The sequence below is a fragment of the Aquarana catesbeiana genome, linkage group LG11 (assembly GCF_042186555.1).
Source record: "Aquarana catesbeiana isolate 2022-GZ linkage group LG11, ASM4218655v1, whole genome shotgun sequence".
In the NCBI taxonomy this organism is placed as follows: domain Eukaryota; kingdom Metazoa; phylum Chordata; class Amphibia; order Anura; family Ranidae; genus Aquarana; species Aquarana catesbeiana.
In genome coordinates, this window is record NC_133334.1 from 26,434,577 (window position 1) to 26,455,300 (window position 20,724).

General features: G+C 43.2%; 1 protein-coding gene across 1 annotated transcript in view; it reads left to right on the top strand.

Moving 5' to 3' along the window:
- Positions 1-20,724, top strand: part of LOC141111894 (uncharacterized) — a 101,968-nt gene that overhangs the window by 37,992 nt on the left and 43,252 nt on the right. The window contains exons 4-5 of the mRNA XM_073604105.1: positions 8,436-8,546; positions 14,032-14,454. Of these exons, the coding sequence (XP_073460206.1) occupies positions 8,436-8,546; positions 14,032-14,454 (534 nt within the window). The remainder of the gene's footprint in view (positions 1-8,435; positions 8,547-14,031; positions 14,455-20,724) is intronic.

A 20,724-nucleotide genomic window follows, 5' to 3' on the forward strand; every position in this document is an offset into this window, starting at 1 on the left:
GACAAACTTTTACCCTTAAAAATCTCCATAGGCGATGTTTAAAAAATTCTACAGGTTGCATGTTTTGAGTTACAGAGGAGGTCTAGGGCTAGAATTATTGCTCTCACTCTACCAATAGCGGTGATACCTCATGTGTGGTTTGAACACCGTTTTCGTATGCGGGCGCTACTCATGTATGCGTTCGCTTCTGCATGCGAGCCACAGGGCGAGTTTAAAATTATTTATTTTACCTTTTATTTTTTATTTTTACACTGTTTTTTAAAAAAAAAAAAATTGTATCACTTTTATTCCTATTACAAGGGATGTAAACATCCCTTGAAATAGAAAAAAAGAATGACAGGACCTCTTAAATATGAGATCTGGGGTCAAAAAGACCTCAGATCTCTTTTTTACACTAAAATACAATAAAATACATTAAAAAAAAAAATGTCCACTTCAGCCCCGGAAGGATTTACCCCCTTCCTGACCAGAGCACTTTTTACAATTTGGCACTGCGTCGCTTTAACTGCTAATTGCGCGCTCATGCAACGAAATTTGCGTCCTTTTCTTCCCACAAATAGAGCTTTCTTTTGATGGTATTTGATCACCTCTGCGGTTTTTATTTTTTGCACTAAAAATGGAAAAAGACCGAAAATTTTGAAAAAAAATGATATTTTCTACTTTTTGTTATAAAAAAAAAATCCAATAAACTCAATTTTAGTCATACATTTAGGCCAAAATGTATTCGGCCACATGTCTTTGGTAAAAACAATGTCAATAAGCGTATATTTATTGGTTTGCGCAAAAGTTATAGCGTCTACAAGCTAGGGTACATTTTCTGGAATTTACACAGCTTTTAGTTTATGACTGCCTATGTCGTTTCTTGAGGTGCTAAAATGGCAGGGCAGTACAAAACCCAAAAAGTTGTCACTAAATGATATATTGCTCACACAGGCCATGGGCATATGTGGAATTGCACCCCAAAATACATTCAGCTGCTTCTCCTGAGTACGGGGAAAACCAATCACCGCCTTCAGGATTTCTAAGGGCGTAAATTTTTGATTTCACTCCTCACTACCTATCACAGTTTTGAAGGCCATAAAATGCCCAGATGGCACAAACCCCCCCCCAAATGACCCCCTTTTGGAAAGTAGACACCCCAAGCTATTTGCTGAGAGGCATGTTGAGTCCATGGAATATTTTATATTTTGACACAAGTTGCGGGAAAGTGACAAATTTTTTTTTTTTTTTGCACAAAGTTGTCACTAAATGATATAGTGCTCACACAGGCCATGGGCATATGTGCAATTGCACCCCAAAATACATTTATCTGCTTCTCCTGAGTATGGGGATACCACATGTATGGGACTTTTTGGGAACCTAGCTGCATATGGGGCCCCGAAAACCAATCACCGCCTTCAGGATTTCTAAGGGTGTAAATTTTTGATTTCACTCTTCACTGCCTATCACAGTTTCGGAGGCCATGGAATGCCCAGGTGGCACAAACCCCCCCAAATGACCCAATTTTGGAAAGTAGACACCCCAAGCTATTTGCTGAGAGGCATGGTGAGTATTTTGCAGCTCTCATTTGTTTTTGAAAATGAAGAAAGACAAGAAAAAAATTTTTTTTTTCTTATTTCAATTTTCAAAACTTTGTGACAAAAAGAGAGGTCTGCAAAATACTCACTATACCTCTCAGCAAATAGCTTGGGGTGTCTACTTTCCAAAATGGGGTCATTTGGGGGGGGGGGGGGGTTGTGCCACCTGGGCATTCCATGGCCTCCGAAACTGTGATAGTCAGTGAAGAATGGAATCAAAAATTTACGCCCTTAGAAAGCCTGAAGGCGGTGCTTGGTTTTCGGGGTCCCATACGCGGCTAGGCTCCCAAAAAGTCTCACACATGTGGTATCCCCGTACTCAGGAGAAGCAGCAGAATGTATTTTGGGGTGTAATTTCACATATTCCCATGGCATGATTGAGCAATATATCATTTAGTGACAACTTTGTGCAAAAAAAAAAATATTTGTCTCTTTCCCGCAACTTGTGTCACAATATAAAATATTCCATGGACTCGACATGCCTCTCAGCAAACAGCTTGGGGTGTCTACTTTCCAAAATGGGGTCATTTGGGGGGGGTTTGAACTGTCCTGGCATTTTATGCACAACATTTAGAAGCTTATGTCACACATCACCCACTCTTCTAACCACTTGAAGACAAAGCCCTTTCTGACACTTTTTGTTTACATGAAAAAATAATTTTTTTTGCAAGAAAATTACTTTGAACCCCCAAACATATATTTTTTTAAAGCAAATGCCCTACAGATTAAAATGGTGGGTGTTTCTTTTTTTTTTTCACACAGTATTTGCGCAGCGATTTTTCAAACGCATTTTTTGGGGAAAAAACACACTTTTTTAAATTTTAATGCACTAAAACACACTATATTGCCCAAATGTTTGATGAAATAAAAAAGATGATCTTAGGCCGAGTACATGGATACCAAACATGACATGCTTTACAATTCGCACAAACGTGCAGTGGCAACAAAATAAATACATTTTTAAAAGCCTTTAAAAGCCTTTACAGGTTACCACTTTAGATTTACAGAGGAGGTCTACTGCTAAAATTACTGCCCTCGATCTGACCTTCGCGGTGATACCTCACATGCATGGTGCAATTGCTGTTTACATTTGACGACAGACCGACGCTTGCGTTCGCCTTAGCGCGAGAGCAGGGGGCGACAGGGGTGCTTTTTTTTTTCTTTATTTTTTTTTGCTTTTTTATTTTATTTTAGGTACTCTTTTTTGAAAAAATTGGGGTCTATTAGACCCTAGATCTCTCCTCTGCCCTCAAAGCATCTGACCACACCAAGATCGGTGTGATAAAATGCTTTCCCAATTTCCCAATGGCGCTGTTTACATCCGGCGAAATCTAAGTCATGAAATGCTCGTAGCTTCCGATTTCTTAGGCCATAGAAATGTTTGGAGCCACTCTGGTCTCTGATCAGCTCTATGGTCAGCTAGCTGAATCACCGGCTGCATTCTCAGGTTCCCTGTTGAGACAGGAGAGCCAGAGAAAAACACGGAAGACGGTGGGGGGGCATTCCCTCCCACTGCTTGTAAAAGCAGTCTAGAGGCTAATTAGCCACTAGGATTGCTTTTACATGAAAGCCGACCGCTGGCTGAAAAGAATGATACCAAGATGATACCTAAACCTGCAGGTATCATTCTGGTATAACCACTCAAAGTCGTGAATGGCGTACCTGAAGACAAAAAAATGGTTAACAATAAAACACAGTAAACGGTAAAGTATAAAAAATTGCATACCTGAAAAGCAAACATGATAAAACATAATAACAATAAAACATTGCAGAATAGAATACAGTAAAAAAGAGCAGAACAATAGAGAGAGAATAGAGAGAGAGAACAATAAAACGACAACTATTTTTTAAAATTTTATATATATATATATATATATATATATATATATATATATTTACACTTTTTTTTGTAACTGTAACTTTTATAACTGTAACCGGTTCCAGGTTCGGGTCTCTCAAAATGCGATGGCATCTTGGGAGACCCTGTGAAAGTGTGCCTAGTCTGTGCAATGCTGTACCCTATGCTAATACTCAACTAGTGTATGGTAGCGTTCAAAACGTTCACCAATGCAAAGACCAGGATTGTCAGGACAGGAGGGACAATAATAGCGGGTGTCACGCCTATATCCGCTCTTGCTGCAGACACAACATCTTTTTTGGGGGGGTTCGTTGGGTAGGGGTACTCGGAAGGACATAAAAATGCCTCTCATGCAGCCGACTGCATTTGGTTGGGGATGTGAATGGGGGAAGTACGGGCGCTGCAGAAGTGGTGGGTTCCCGATTATTAGGATTGGCGAATGCAGCAGGAAGGGCACTATGGGCACGACGGGCCTGTGTTTGTCTTCTTCTTGGTGGCAGCGGGACACTACTTGTGCTTGCCACCTCACCAGCTTGAACTGCACTTATGGGACTCGCCACGTCACCAAGTGTTACTGCAGTGCTGGTTTGACTACGACCGGGGTGTACTAGGCCGCTGGCGCTTGCCAGTTCACCAAAACGCTACCAAAAAAACTGTTAGCGATCGCAGGGATCAGGCCTGACTCTGCGAACGCTGCAGTTATGCGTTTAGTGTTTTGTAAGTGACAGTGATCGATCGATACTGCACTTGGGTGGGCTGGGCTGGGCCGGGCGGATGGGGCAAAATGCAGGTGCTAGCAGGTATCTGGGCTGATCCCACTAACACTGCGTTTTTGGGAACCCAAAACTGCTGGGGACGCTAGTATAGATCTGATCGGATCAGATATTGATCCGTTCAGATACTATACCACTAAGGGAGGTGTACGGTGCGTGCGTGGGTGTTAGCAGTACTGGCGCTAACCTGACGCTGCCTGGGGCTGGTGCTTGCCAGTTCACCAAAACGCTACCAAAAAAACTGTTAGCGATCGCAGGGATCAGGCCTGACTCTGCGAACGCTGCAGTTATGCATTTAGTGTTTTGTAAGTGACAGTGATCGATCGATACTGTACTCGGGTGGGCTGGGCTGGGCCGGGCGGAGGGGCAAAACGCAGGTGCTAGCAGGTATCTGGGCTGATCCCGCTAACACTGCGTTTTTGGGAACCCTAAACTGCTGGGGACGCTAGTATAGATCTGATTGGATCAGATATTGATCAGTTCAGATACTATACCACTAAGGGAGGCGTATGCTGTGTGCGTGGGTGTTAGCGGTATTGGCGCTAATCTGACGCTGCCTGGGGCGACGCATATCACCGCCGGGCGATTAGGGGGCTAAACCTTTATTCGGTAATAAACGGCGGGTGCCCTGACACTATAAAAAATAAACGAACTAACCTGCGTCACCCGTAATGGTTATACGGTGATCAGTGGTGAAAGGGTTGACTAGGGGGCAATCAAGGGGTTAAAACATTTATTAGATAGTATATGGGGGTCCCCGACTCTATAAAACGCTGACGGCGAACCTAAGTATTTACCTCCCTAACTAGCGTCACCAGCGACACTAATACAGCGATCAGAGAAATGATCGCTTAGTGACTGGTGACGGGGGGTGATCAAGGGGTTAAAACTTTATTAGGGGTGGTTAGGGGGGTATCCTATACCTAAAGGGGGCTAACACTAACTGCCCTACCACAATAACTGTCACAAACTGACACCATGCAGTAATCAGAAAAAAAAAAAACTGCTTGGTGTCAGTGTGACGGGGGGGGGAGGGGTGATTGGGGGGTGATCAGGGGGGGGGGGGGTCGGGGGGTGTTATGTGTGCCTGGCATGTTCTACTGTGTGTGTAGTGTTTGTGCACTCACATTACAGTCTTCTCTCCTCGGCGCCGGAACGGAAAATACCGAGCCGAGGAGAGATGACATCATTTCCTTTGCTGCTGTTTAGCATACAGCAGCAGAGGAATGATCCAATTGGCCGGCAGCGATCACGAGGGGGGGGCCACGAATGGATGGCCTCCCCCTCACCTCCGGACGCTGGACAAACGCCAAACCGCCTCGGCACCGGGGGGGTCCGATCGGACCCCCCACCCGCGGGAGGCAGATCACGCACAGGTACTTGATTCTGCCTGCCCGTGCCATTCTGCTGACGTATATCAGCGTGAGGCGGTCGGCAAGTGGTTAAAAAAAAAAATTTTAAAAATGGCCCTTTAACCACTTCAGCCCCGGAAGGATTTACCCCCTTCCTGACCAGAGCACTTTTTGCGATTCAGCACTGCGTCGCTTTAACTGACAATTGCACGGTCATGCGACGTGGCTCCGAAACAAAATTGACGTCCTTTTTTTCCCACAAATAGAGCTTTCTTTTGGTGGTATTTGATCATCTCTGAAGAAGAAAGAGGAAGCATTTAAATAAAGGAATTGTCAAAAACTGTCTCTTGTCATTTTTAACAGTTTTTTGTGAAATGGTAGGAGGGCCGGGATCTGGGGGTCCCCTTGTTAAAAGGGGCTTCCAGATTCCAATAAGCCCCCCGCCCGCAGACCCCCACAACCACCAGGCAAGGGTTGTGGGGATGAGGCCCTTGTCCCCATCAACATGGGGACAAGGTGTTTTGGGGGGCTACCCCAAAGCACCCTCCCAATGTTGAGGGCATGTGGCCTGGTGTGGTTTAGGAGGGGGGGCGCTCTCTCGTTCCCCCCTCTTTTAATGCGGCCTGGCAGGTTGCATGCTCGGATAAGGGTCTGGTATGGATTTTTGGGGGGACCCCACGCCATTTTTTAAAAGGGGCTTCCAGATTCCAATAAGCCCCCCGCCCGCAGACCCCCACAACCACCAGACAAGGGTTGTGGGGATGAGGCCCTTGTCCCCATCAACATGGGGACAAGGTGTTTTGGGGGGCTACCCCAAAGCACCCTCCCAATGTTGAGGGCATGTGGCCTGGTGTGGTTCAGGAGGGGGGGCGCTCTCTCGTTCCCCCCTCTTTTAATGCGGCCTGGCAGGTTGCATGCTCGGATAAGGGTCTGGTATGGATTTTTGGGGGGACCCCACACCATTTTTTTAAAAAAATTTGGCGCGGGGTTCCCCTTAAAATCCATACCAGACCTGAAGGGTCTGGTATAGATTTTGAGGGAGACACCACGCCATTTAAAAAAAAAATTTTGGCCAGGGTTCCCCTTAATATCCATACCAAACCTGAAGGGCCTGGTATTGAATTTAGGGGGACCCCCACGTCATTTTTTTTTTAATTTTGGTTCGGGGTTCCCCTGTGGGGAATTCCCATGCCGTTTTTATCAATGAACTTTTATGTGTATTGTCGGACCGGCAATTCATTAATAGCCGCAAGTAGTTTTTTTTCCTTTGAAATGTCATTTTGCTGTCAGACTGTTCTAAACACGGGAAACATGCGCCCCTTTACAGGCATACTATAGACACCCCCCAGGTATGAAATTTAAAGGAATATTACACTTTTATTGTTTCACTTTAAGCATTATTAAAATCACTGCTCCTGAAAAAACAGCCGTTTTTAAAACTTTTTTTTGCATTGATCCATGTCCCCTGGGGCAGAACACAGGTCCCCAAACACTTTTTATGACAATACCATGCATATAAGCCTTTAAAAGTAGCACTTTTGATTTCTCCCATAGATTTTTAAAGGGTGTTCCGCAGCTTTCAAATTTGCCGCGAACACCCCAAATTGTTCGCTGTTCGGAGAACTGGCGAACAGCCGATGTTCGACTCGAAGCTCATCCCTAGTCCTCATCAACTTGGGTGGGGGGGGGAGTAGAGCCCCCCGGCCCCAAAGCACCCACCCCCCATGTTGAGGGCAGGTGGCCTGGTATGGTTCAGGAGGGAGGCGCTTGCTCTCCCCCTTTCCTGACCTGCCCTGCTGCATGCCTGGATATGGCTCTGGCATTAATCTTTTTTAATTTTGGTGTGGGGTTCCTTCGGGTCTGGTATGCAATTGGGGGGACCCCACGCCGTTTTTTTTCTTTCTTTTTTTTTTAAGGGCACTTTTTTTATTGTTCAACTCGGGGCGAACACCCAGTGAACACCACGCAAAATCAAGGTGTTCAGCAAAACGGCCGAACAGTCAAATGTTCGGCCCAAACCCATACTCGGGCCGAACCGCTCGTCCATCCCTAGCACTGGGTAACACTTGTCACTGTGGGCGCCCGATTGTTGTAGTTACGCACTGTACACAAGCTCTGAAAGCTAATTGGAGGAAAGGGACACCCCCCTTCAGACAGCACTCAGAAACAGAGCTGAGGCTGTCAATCACAGGCTGTGTGTTGGAGCTTCCTGCCCTTCATGTTTTTAGCTGCTGGAGTCAGGAAAACTTGTCATAAGAGACCCCTGTAGAAAACAGGGGAACTAGACAGCAGTTGTTAATGACACTTGGGGGGTTGTTTACTAAAACTGGATGGTGCAAATTCTGGTGCAGCTCTGCATAGAAACCAATCAGCTTCCAGGTTTTATTGTCAAAGCTTCATTGAACAAGCTGAAGTTTGAAGCTGATTGGCTACCATGACAGATTCTGAGTGCTCCAGGTTTGGTAAATCTCTCAGTGGTTTGGAGAGGGGAGTAAACACTACAGAAATATGTGTTTTGTTCAGATTTCATGTCTGGGGATTTGCTCTGGTTCACACCAGTGCGGCTTTGAAATCGCGCTACTTCAGCACAATTTCAAAGCTGCAGATCAGTGCGATTTGGACCTCCAATTTCATTGCTGCTTGCGACTTAATTGAACAGAAGTCTATGCAAGTCACAATGAAATCCCCAAAAAGTAGTGCAGGAACCGTTTTCAGTTGCTGCAACTTGAGTCACAATGATTTGAACAGTTCCATTGCCGGCAATGCGGTGCGACTTGTCATGCGGTTTTGAACTGTTAAATCACATGATAAATCACACCAGTGTGAACCAGGGCTTACAACCACTTTAACTTTGTCTTTATTTTTATCATTGCAGAACAGCCCACCACCTCTGGGGCGATCTCGACTACAATTGTCATTATTATTCTTGTTCTCATTCTATTGGTTGTGGCGGTAGCAGTCTGTATAGCTCTTTTTTATAAAAAAGGTAAGGATGTATCTATTTCCAATGCTATGATCAGAGTCCTAATTAAAACTACAGACAAATTAATATGCATGATCTAATTTATAAAAAAGATAGATAGATAGATAGATAGATAGATAGATAGATAGATAGATAGATAGATAGATAGATAGATAGATAGATAGATAGATAGATAGATAGATAGATAGATAGATAGATAGACAGATAGATAATAGATAGACTGTATTACCAGAAGTATTGGGACACCTGCCTTTACACACACATGAACTTTAATGGCATCCCAGTCTTAGTCCGTAGGGTTCAATATTGAGTTGGCCCACCCTTTACAGCTATAACAGCTTCAACTCTTCTGGGAAGGCTGTCCACAAGGTTTAGGAGTGTGTCTATGGGAATGTTTGACCATTCTTCCAGAAGCGCATTTGTGAGGTCAGGCACTAATGTTGGATGAGAAGGTCTGGCTCGCAGTCTCCGCTATAATTCATCCTAAAGGTGTTCTATCGGGTTGAGGTCAGGACTCTGTGCAGGTCAGTCAAGTTCCTCCACCCCAAACTCTCTCATCCATATCTTTATGGACCTTGCTTTGTGCAAATCATTTGGTGGAGGGGGGATTATGGTGTGGGGTTGTTTTTCAGAGGTTGGGCTTGGCCCCTTATTTCCAGTGAAGGGAACTCTTAAGGCATCAGCATACCAAGACATTTTGGACAACTTTGTGGGAACAGTTTGGGGATGGCCCCTTCCTGTTCCAACATGACTGCCCACCAGTGCACAAAGCAAGGTCCATAAAGACATGGGTGAGCGAGTTTGGGGTGGAGGAACTTGACTGGCCTGCACAGAGTCCTGACCTCAACCCAATAAAACACGTTTGGGATGATTTTAGAGCGGAGACTGCGAGCCAGGCCTTCTCGTCCAACAACAGTCCCTGAGAGAGAGAGAGAGAGAGAGAGAGAGAGCGCTAGTGGTATTCAACTGAACTTGTGTTGGAGATGTTTTGCTGCTTATCCAAGCTACTTCTTCAGTTCTAATGAGTGTCTGGATGATACCCCACCATTTATATCCACACAAATAGCACCAATGCCTTGATTCAATCATCATGGAAAAGCAGATGTTATTGTCCAAGAACAGGATGGGAGGTCTTCTTCCATTCTTGTTGGCAAGAAGGTTTCATAAATGTTAATTCATGTTAATTCATGTGTGAACTGTTGTCAAAAAGCCAGGGTACAACAGGGTACAGATGTTAAAACAGCATTATATGTGGAAGAGAAATGAAATTGAAGGCCTCCATCTCTGTTCAGGGATGGCTGTTCTATTTCAATGTAGAGTTGTTTCACAACTCTTGCAAATCAGTTGTCATCTCTGTCCAAAAAATGCACCTTACTCTCCTCAAAACAATATCTTTTTTTCCTTAAAGCGGTGTTCCAGCCGAAAACTATTCTTTTACAAAAGTCAGCAGCTGCAAACACTGTAGCTGCTGACTTTTATTAAGGACAATTACCTGTCCAGGGAGCCCGGGATGTTGGCCCCCAAAGGATGATCCATCCATCGGATCCGGTGCAGGCGCCGCCATTTCAACTAAGGGAAACTGGCAGTGGAGCCTTTGTGAATGGCAAGCTTATCTTCTGGGACACACATATGTCCCAGAAGACAATGGGGGCTTGCCACAGAAGAGGATGTGACGTCCTTGGCCGAGGCCCGGCTGGATTGGAAGTACTCTTAGTACGAGAGAAAGTAAAAAAAAATGTTTAAATGTCCAAAAACTAGGGGTGGAGAGGTGGTATTTCATTTAAGACCACCTCTCAAAATTGGGTGGAGCTCCGCTTTAAGTTGTAGGAAAACCACCGAGTCTTGACCTGTATAATGTTACCTTCAATGTTGGGCCTTTAGTTTTTGAATGGGTTGCCTTGTCTCTCCAAAGTACAAATCTTCTTCACCACACCACCCTTTAATATACCAGGCTACTTTCCTTGTGTTGGGTCTTTTGAATGTCAAAGCCTCTGTCTCATTAATGGCTGGACTTGAAGGACACAAGAATGCAATGTTTGCAGGGTGGGGTGGAAAACCCTCAGCACCCTTTCAAGGTACCTTGTCCCAGTCCTAAGAAACAAGGATCTCTTCCCCACATCCAGTCCTACAAAAATAATGTGAAGATTTAAAGTTAAATCCCACCCTTTTGCAGCCACACATACAGTATCTCACAAAAGTGAGTACACCCCTCACATTTTTTAAAACATTTCATTCTTTGCTACAATGTAAAGTAGTGAGTGTTATAAATATAATAAAATATAAATATAATATAAATAATCTTGCGTGCAACTAGAATACATTCTGTGTAATATATGCAAGCAGCAAGTAACACACTCCCAATATAAATGTGCAAATAAAACTCAAAACAAATAATTAACAAAACCACACAACCAAACAAATTAACACCAGCACAGCATTATTTGTTTTGAGAAAGTAGTGAGTGTACAACTTGTATAACAGTGTAAATTTGCTGTCCACTCAAAATAACTCAACACACAGCCATTAATGTCTAAACCACTGGCAACAAAAGTGAGTACACCCCTAAGTGAAAATGTCCAAATTGAGCCCAGTTAGCCATTTTCCCTCCCCGGTGTCATGTGACTCGTTAGTGTTACAAGGTCTGAGGTGGGAATGGGGGGCAGGTGTGTTAAATTTGGTGTTATCACTCTCACGCTCTCATACTGGTCACTGGAAGTTCAACATGGCACCTCATAGCAAAGAACTCTGAGGATCTGAAAAAAGAATTGTTGCTCTACATAAAGATGTCCTAAGCTATAAGAAGATTGCTAAGACCCTAAAACTGAGCTGCAGCATGGTGTCCAAGACCATACAGCGGTTTACCAGGACAGGTTCCACTCAGAACAGGCCTCGCCATGGTCGACCAAAGAAGTTGAGTGTACGTGCTCAGCGTCATATCCAGAGGTTGTCTTTGGGAAATAGACCTATGAGTGCTGCCAGCATTGCTGCAGAGGTTGAAGGGGTGGAGGGTCAGCCTGTCAGTGCTCAGACCATACGCCGCACACTGCATCAAATTGGTCTGCATGGCTGTTGTCCCAGAAGGAAGCTGATACACAAGAAAGCCCGCAAATAGTTTGCTGAAGACAAGCAGGCTAAGGACATGGATTACTGGAATGTCCTGTGGTCTGATAAGACCAAGATAAACTTATTTGGTTCAGATGGTGTCAAGCTGTGTGGCGGCAACCAGGTGAGGAGTACAAAGACAAGTGTGTCTTGCCTACAGTCAAGCATGGTGGTGGGAGTGTCATGGTCTGGGGCTGCATGAGTGCTGCCTTCACTGGGGAGCTACAGTTCATTGAGGGAACCATGAATGCCAACATGTACTGCGACATACTGAAGCAGAGCATGATCACCTCCCTTCAGAGACTGGGCCGCAGGGCAGTATTCCAACATAAGGACCCCAAACACACCTCCAAGACGACCACTGCCTTGCTAAAGAAGCTGAGAGTAAAGGTGATAGAGTGACTGGCCAAGCATGTCTCCAGACCTAAACCCTATTAAGCATCTGTGGGGAATCCTTAAACAGAAGGTGGAGGAGCACAAGGTCTCTAACATCCACCAGCTCCATGATGTCATCATGAAGGAGTAGAAGAGGACTCCAGTGACAACCTGTAAAGCTCTGGGGATCTCCATGTCCAAGAGGGTTAAGGCAGTGCTGGAAAATAATGGCGGCCACACAAAATATTTAAACTTTGGGCCCAATTTGCACATTTTTATTTAGGGGTGTACTCACTTTTGTTGCCAGCGGTTTAGACATTAATGGCTGTGTGTTGAGTTATTTTGAGGGGACAGCAAATTTACACTGTTATACAAGCGGTACACTCACTACTTTACATTGTAGTAAAGTGTCATTTCTTCAGTGTTGTCACATGAAAAGATATAATAAAATATTTACAAAAATGCGAGGGGTGTACTCACTTTTGTAAGATACTGTATGTGTTGGGTGGATGTACAGGGGTTAAAAGATTTGTGTATTTTAAATGTTACCCCTTAAGCCACATGACAATTATTATTATTTTTACATGGGTACATACACCCTATGGCAGGGCTTTTTTTTCCTTGTCAAAAGAAGTTTATTGAGTATACAATGTTATAAAGATACATAAAGTAAGTTTACAAGGATCTATAAAGTAAGCTCATTGTTTTACAGTAGGGTTTATATAGGTAAATATCATAAAATTTCAAATATTAAACATTGGGTTCACGTAAACCTAAATTAAAGATATATATCATTTCCTTAGTTACTTTTGTAGGTATTTAAATGATTTATACCTACTATACATATTGTTTACAAGTAGAGTGTATATAGGTCAAATAAATTCTGATAATGAGCTTTAATCGTAAGGTGGAGAAAAGGAAAGAGAAATAAGAAAAAGGGTTGAAAGGTAGAGGTATGGTCCACAAGGTTGTCCCGCTCGTCAGTTTATTATTCTTTTTAGTTCTCATTGAAGCCTTAGAATGGGTGTCTCTGTAAGTCATTTAATCTGTTACCATGGCAACAGGACAGAGTCATTGAAATTTGACAGGAACTGTTGTTTTATCCAAGGATGCCAAAGTTTTTCAAATTTTGGAATTTGATTTTGATCGATGGCTACCATCTTAGCATGGGACATTGTATTATTCATTCTGTGAATTGTTTCTGCTAGTACCAATGTAGGAGATTTCCATGCCTTGGCCACTGTTTGTTTTGCAGCCGTTATTAGTTGGATCATAAGTTTGAATTGAGAGAGTGTTAACCATTCCGGTTTTAGATTAAGTAAAGTTAAATATGGATCTGGTTGTATTATTTTTTTAAATATTTTAGATGCAATCACGAAGACTTCCTTCCAGAAGGTTTGGATTACTGGGCACGTCCACCATATGTGTAAATATGTGCCTATTTCTGGGCATCCTCGAAAACAAAGAGCTGAGGTATTAGGTGAATATTTTGCCACTCTAGCGGGTACAAGGTACCAGCGAGTTAGGACTTTATAATTTGTCTCCAGTGCTAAGATGTTGGGTGAAGATGACTTAGATGTGAGCCATATGTTAGACCAGTCCGTGTGGCAGGGCTTTTTTTTCAACAATGAGATTTGGCATTAAGCTCCCACTGGGTTTGGCAAAACAACTGGCTCTATCCAAATCTGGGCAAGATTTGCTTATCCCTACTGCAGTCTCCTTTACCCGCTCCTGTGTACAAGTGCTCACAGTTATTGCTCTGGGCTGATTTTCTGACAACAGTGGACCATGTATATGCAATGTGTGTCGGAATGGCCAGCTGTTTACATCAGAAGCACATGTGAGAGGGTGACAACACAGGAAAAATTTAAAGATAACAGGAAGTGCCCGAACATTGGCCACCAGGTATTCTTTCTGAGATTGCATACGTGTTAAAATTTCTGTTAAATGCTACTTATTGGGTTTATTTCTGTTTTAGCATCATCATATCTGCTAAATTTATTTCCTACAGCTCCACAGATTTTAGGCATCACCGGAGCAGAATATTTGCTTCACATGAAAAAATCAAACCTGAATTTTTTTATATTGAACTTTAAACCAAAAACAGTTAATCTAAAAGTATATTTGAAGAGAGTCAATGATTCTAAGAAGCTTCTGCATCAAATCTGCTTATGGAACCCCTCTCAAGATAAACCAGGACATTATAATCACAAAACAAATGATGAAATCCAACATCTTACAGGGGCCGATAACATGGAAGTTGAACTGGAACCTCTGAGCCCAAAAAGGTCTTTCATTTTTTACAGCTGCCCGTGTACTCTCCGAATAACTCCAAACATTGAGACCGATGATGGAGCAGAACTGACCGTAGAAGTGGAACATCCTGCTCTGAAAACTCCCATCTTGGAAAAATGTACCCTAAAGGTGAAGGGAGGTAAGGCTGAATTATATACAGTATTTCTAAAGGTCTGTTTTCCCCATGATAACTGATGGTTATGTAAAAGAGAATCTCCAGCCATTTTTTTTTAAGTTACTTAAATATCCTTTTAAAAGTTATACATTATTTTATTTAGCTGTTGTAATTCCTGAAATATCATGTACATGCTAAGGGCTTATTCACAAGGCACATTCCTATATGCTCTGTACATATGTAACTTTTAAACTACATTTACATTTAACTTTCAATGTAAATGGCCTCTATTGGCCACCACTGCTGCTTAGCTAGTTGCTACAACTAAAGCACCTTCTGCTAACTCTATCCTAGCAATCAAGGACAACCGTTCTGCCACCAATGCCAATACACAGGCAATTAATCCCCCCATCATGTCCTCCCTGATGGTCAATGGGAGGAACCATTTCTGCCTGGGTAGAATTTGATTGGCTCAGCCTGTAATACGCCTGAAGAGTGAAGACATTTTAGACAAGTGTGCTCTTCCAACCTTGTGGCAACAGTTTGGTGTGGAGGAACTTGAAGGGGCCTTCTGAGCAGTTTTGGGAATTGGAACGCCAATTGTGAGCCAGATCTTCTCATTCAACATCAGTACCTGACCTCACAAATGGTGGTTGAATACTATGTAGCACCCTGATGTTTAGGCATATAAGAAAAGAGATTCCCCTGAGTGGACTTTAAAGGCACTTGCTAACAAGTATTTAAATGATAAGTATATATAACAGAGTATAAAGAGTAAACAGATTTTTTATTTCGACATAGCATAGATTAAAAACATAATGTATCGTACATTCAACGGAGCATATTACAGAATTAATAAATTTCAGTGTTGATATCAAACAATAGATTGTGTGAGGGCTCTTTTTCTCACAACCAACGCGTTTCGGAATAAACAGTGTTTTTGTCCTTCTTCAGGGATATAGCAGAAAAGAGCAATTCATCTAAAATAATTACAATGTACAAAAATGTACAGGGGTTCCCTCACCTTTAGCCTCAGTATATTGCTCTGGCCTGCACGCATCCGGGAGGGACGGGGGTAGGTGAGACACCTTGCCCCATTAAATGGGACCATCACCAAGTAATTTTACTTAGTGCTAATCACAATGTTCCAATGATAACAACTACACCAGCAATAATGCCCAATGCCTCTCCAATTTTGGAGTTTTAAAGTAACTCAACGAACCATATTATAAGTGAGTGATTTATTATCTAACCATATACTGGATGAATATATCCATATGTATATTTCATGGTAACCCACTCATTTTTGTACATTGTAATTATTTTAGATGAATTGCTCTTTTCTGCTATATCCCTGAAGGAGGACAAAAACACTCTTTATTCCAAAACGCGTTGGGTGTGAGAAAAAGAGCCCTCATACAATCTATTGTTTGATATCAACACTGAAATTTATTAATTCTGTAATATGCTCCGTTGAATGTACGATACATTATGTTTTTAATCTATGCTATGTCGAAATAAAAAATCTGTTTACTCTTTATACTCTGTTATATATACTTATCATTTAAATACTTGTTAGCAAGTGCCTTTAAAGTCCACTCAGGGGAATCTCTTTTCTTATATACAAATGTATTATTGGATGTGGCACTGTTTTTCTTGACCTAGGGAAGCAAATCACCCTATATTAACTGATGTTTAGGCAGGGTTGCTATCAAATTTAGTAGCCAGGCGATAGTTGCCTTGGCCAATTGTTAGGGGATCAATTGATTTTCCCCTAATTCTGGAATTGCTGCACTTCTCTTTTCTGTCACTAGTTGGCATGGGAGCTGGTGACATTAGATAAGACCAGGGCATACAAGGACAGATTATGAATGGATGGGGTGTCTCAGCCAATTGGTAGGGATTTCTTTAAGTCCCTTGGCCTGCTGGGAGAGCCTATTTATTTGGGTGGAGTCAGGTGATTGGGGTTCTTTGCCACTTGGACGGCTTTCTGGGTGGATGTGTGTTATGCTGCCCCGGGCTGCTAGGCCCGAAGCCTGAGGCCTATCCCAGGGACATCTGGCTGCTAGGCTGTCTGAGGGCCTATCCAGAAGCAGGAGAGCAGCGCAGGGTTGGGACTGCGGGCTTGTAGTCCAACCAGAAGTAACTGTTCTGCCGGACAGGGAACCAACTGTGGTTGGAGGTGGAAAGGGGAAGCTGTCGCCATTAAGAGAGCATTCGCCTTGTTACCGTAGACCACTGTGAATAAGCTGAGGACAGTACCAGAGCAGACTTCTCAACAGCCGGGGACAGTGAGGAAGTGGGAAAACCTCAGCAAGTGCCAAGTCAGGGACCCAGTGGGACAGCAGAGGTGATGCTTGCAGAGCATCAGTGAGTGCCAAGCCAGGGACCCAGCAGGGAAGCCGGGTTGACGCTTGAGGAAGATACTGAGTGCTAGAAGTGGAAGAGCTCAGGGGATCCAGTGGCTAATGGATCCGAAGTCTAGTGAAAGACTGGGAGTTCATGGAGTGAAGACCCATAGTAAGTAATTGTGGGAGTAATCTGAGAACTGTTTGTGTTGCAAATAGTTGAATACAATTGCCAATAGTAACTACTCCAAGATTGTTACTATAGGAGATAGAGGTCCTACCTGTACAGAAGTGGTGTCCGGCTGGAGGCCTTCACTTGTATGGCTGTCTACCTATAGAAGTCTCTGAATTCTGCTAATTATCACTGCATCTACTTAAGGGTGTCCTGGCCCTAACCCACTCTCCCCCAGTTCTCTTTAAGAGACAAATCTCTTTGCATTCAAAAAGTGTCTGGCGCCCACCATTTCATCTTGCATTACACCCACCATACCTTGTAACCCACTCTACACTGAAGGATGTCAGCTGTCCCTAACTCTGGAGGTCACCATTAGGCCTCAGGGGGCCCCAGGACTTTTCTACAACTACATCCTACAAAGACATTTAAGACAATTGTGCTCTTCCAATCTTGAAGTAACAGCTTGGGGAAAGCCCTTTTCTGCCTTAGCATGACTCTGCCCCTGTGCTCAACTCCAGTTTCATAAATACTTGGTGGAGGAACTGGAGTGTCCTACAAGAGCCCTGATCTTACCACTACTGAGCACCTTTGGGATGAATTGGAACACCAATTATGAGTCAGGTCTTCTCATCCAACACCAGTACCTGACCTCACAAATGCTCTTGTAGCTGAAGAATAGTTGAATAATACAGCATACAAAGACAATTGTGCTTGTCCAGGCTTGTGATAACAGTTTAGGGATGTTCCAGCATGACGTTCCTATGTCCAAATACAGCGCCATAAAGACATGGTGGAGGAACTCGAGTGTCATGCACAGGGCTCTGATCTCTGCCCTACTGACCACCTTTGGGATGAATTGGAGCACCAATTGTGAGCCATGCCTTTTCATCCTCCATACAAAATCAGTTTGTAAATGGATAGAAAACTGGCTAAAAGACCGTATTCAGATAGTAGTGGCTAATGATTGATACTATGAATGGTCTAAGGTTATCAGTGGTGTACCCCAAGGTTCAGTGTTGCGACCCTTACTTTTTAATAAATTTATAAATGATATTGGGTCTGGGATTAAAAGTCCATTTCCGTCTTTGCAGATGACACTAAACTTTGCAGTAGAATAACGTCCTTGCAGGATGTCTCAAAATTACAGGCTGACCTCAATGCTCTGTCTAATTGGGCAACTATGTGGCAAATGAGGTTTAGTGTTGATAAATTTAAAGTTAGGCACTAGGGGGCTAAGAATATGCATGCATCATACATATTAGGGGGAGTACAACTGGGGGAGTCAATGGTGGAGAAGGATCTGGGTGTTCTGGTAGATCATAAGCTCAATAATAGCATGCAATGCCAAGCTGCAGTTTCTTTTATTAGGAGAGGTATGGACTCCAGAGAGAGATACAATTTTGCCCCTGTACAAATCATTAGTAAGACCTCATCTGGTATATGTAGTTCAGTTTTGGGCACCAGTTCTCAAAGGGATATCGGGGAACTGAGGGAAAATGCAGAGAAGAGCAACCAAACTGATAAGAGGCATGGAGGAGCTCAGCTATGAGGAAAGATTAGAGGAACTGAATTTATTCTCTCTTGAGAAGATTAAGGGGGGATCAACATGTACAAATAAATAAGGGGTCCATATAATGATTTTGGGGTTGAGTTATTCACTTTAAGGTCATCACAGAGTACAAGGGGGGCACTCTTTGCGTTTGGAGAAAAAGAGATTTGATCTTCAAAGGAAAGGTTTCTTCACAGTAAGAGCTGTGAAAATGTGGAATAGACTCCCTCCAGAGGTGCTTCTGGCAAGTTCAGTGGATTGCTTTAAAAAAGGCCTGGATTCTTTCCTTAATGTACATAATATAACTAGGTACTAATATTTATCGGTAAAGTTGATCCAGGGAATATCCGGGGGATCAGGAAGGAATTTTTCGCCTGCTGGAGTAAATTAGATCATGCTTTTGCTGAAGTTTTTTTTCGCCTCCAGATTAATGGCCATGACATTTTCAAATGGGATGTCCATTAAACTCATATAGGTGTGATGATCAGGTGTCCAGAAATGTTTGACCATATAGTGTATGTGTAGTGTAATAGGAGACTAATGATTACCTGTGCTTCATAATAGTGTGCGTGTGAACATCAGTGGTTCTCAACCCTGTCCTCAAGTATCCCCAACAGGCCATGTTTGCAGCTTTTCCTTTATCTTGCACAGGTGCTTTAAATCGGAGTCAATGGCTTGGTATTTTGGAGAGCTATTTTATCTAAGATAAATTGTTGGGGGTACTTGAGGACTGAGGTTGAGAACCACTGGTGTACATTATGTAACAGAGAAAACTGTGCACTGTAGGTACACAGGGGTTGTCCTCAGGGATTTTACTGGCAAAAAATATATATGGAGTATATACTTCAGCCCCAGAGGAGGCGATTTTAATAAGCGCCTCCTTCAGTGTGAACTGAGGTGGATACACAATTTACGGGCCAACCATCCACCTGGCCTCAACGGGGCCTTCAACTTTAAACCATTTATCCCCAGTTTTTACATCAGGGGTCTGTGAGCTGAATCCATAGGGGCTTCTCTCTACGTTCATTTGCTTGTCCTTTTCTCCTTATATGTTACAAGTGGTGTGTAACTTATATACTAACTGTTTCAGGACAGGCATATTAATCCATAGAATTTGTATTCATATTTTTGTACATTTATGGTACTTTCTCTGTATCTGTTAGACCTAAATCTGCTAGTTATTGATCCATAATTTGTATAGTATTCAGTGTCACCACGCTATATAATGCAATTTCTTTTTCTCCCTCTTCCCTTTACTTATATAGAACTTTGTACAGCAGGCTGGTTATAATCCCCTTTGTCCACTGGATGGTGCAATTCATGGTGTGTGGGCCGTTCGTCTGCTCACAGACATCCGGCGGGTAAGCTCCACTCGCGCACGGCTGATGGGTGGTGCTTTGCTACCTGTCCCCTGTGCCCTTGTGCGTGGAGGAGCTTCTTTTGTGACCCCGCGCTTGCTTTGCTGCGTGCGCGGGTATCCCATGCCCGCTGGCGACGCGGCGACGTGTGACGTCATCACGCCCTTCGGGGCGTGGCTACGCCGCGCGCTTGGCTTCAGGGAGATACTCTTAGCTCCATTCACAGCTGCTCTACATGCAGCTGATTTCTTGGAGCAGACGCTGATTGGTTGATGCCAAATCAGCTGTGCTATTTGAGATGCGGACACTCACAGGGCATCTGTCAGTCGTGGAACTGCTGCCCGGAGGTCTGCATCTCAGGAGACTATGTGAAAATTAAAAGGTAACCTAACTACTACTTATACTAAAGCATTGGGATGTCTATATCCCTATATCCCTACACTGCAGTCTGGCAGTTGTTTTCTCTAGCTGCATATGGGATTAATTTACATGTTCCTTCTATTTACTATTTTTTTTTTTTTTTACCACTTCAGCAAATATTATCAAGAAGCAAAATCAGTTCAACGTTCATTTTACCGTCTCCTTCTCGTTTTCACATCATTGTGGTAAATTCTTATAGCTTTATTTTATTTGCTTTCTTTGCCTATTATTTATTTATTTCTTCCCTTTTTTTTCTCCCCCTCCCCTTCTTTTCCACAAAGGGATTGAACATTGACTAGTTTAAATACAATAAATAAATAGAAATATAGAGGTTACATATACCAGCCTGGTAGTCATATACCAGCCTGGGAATCCATAAAATACCTAAGGGGTTCCCCGCACCCCACTCCTATTGCCAGTATTACACAACCTAACCTGATTGTT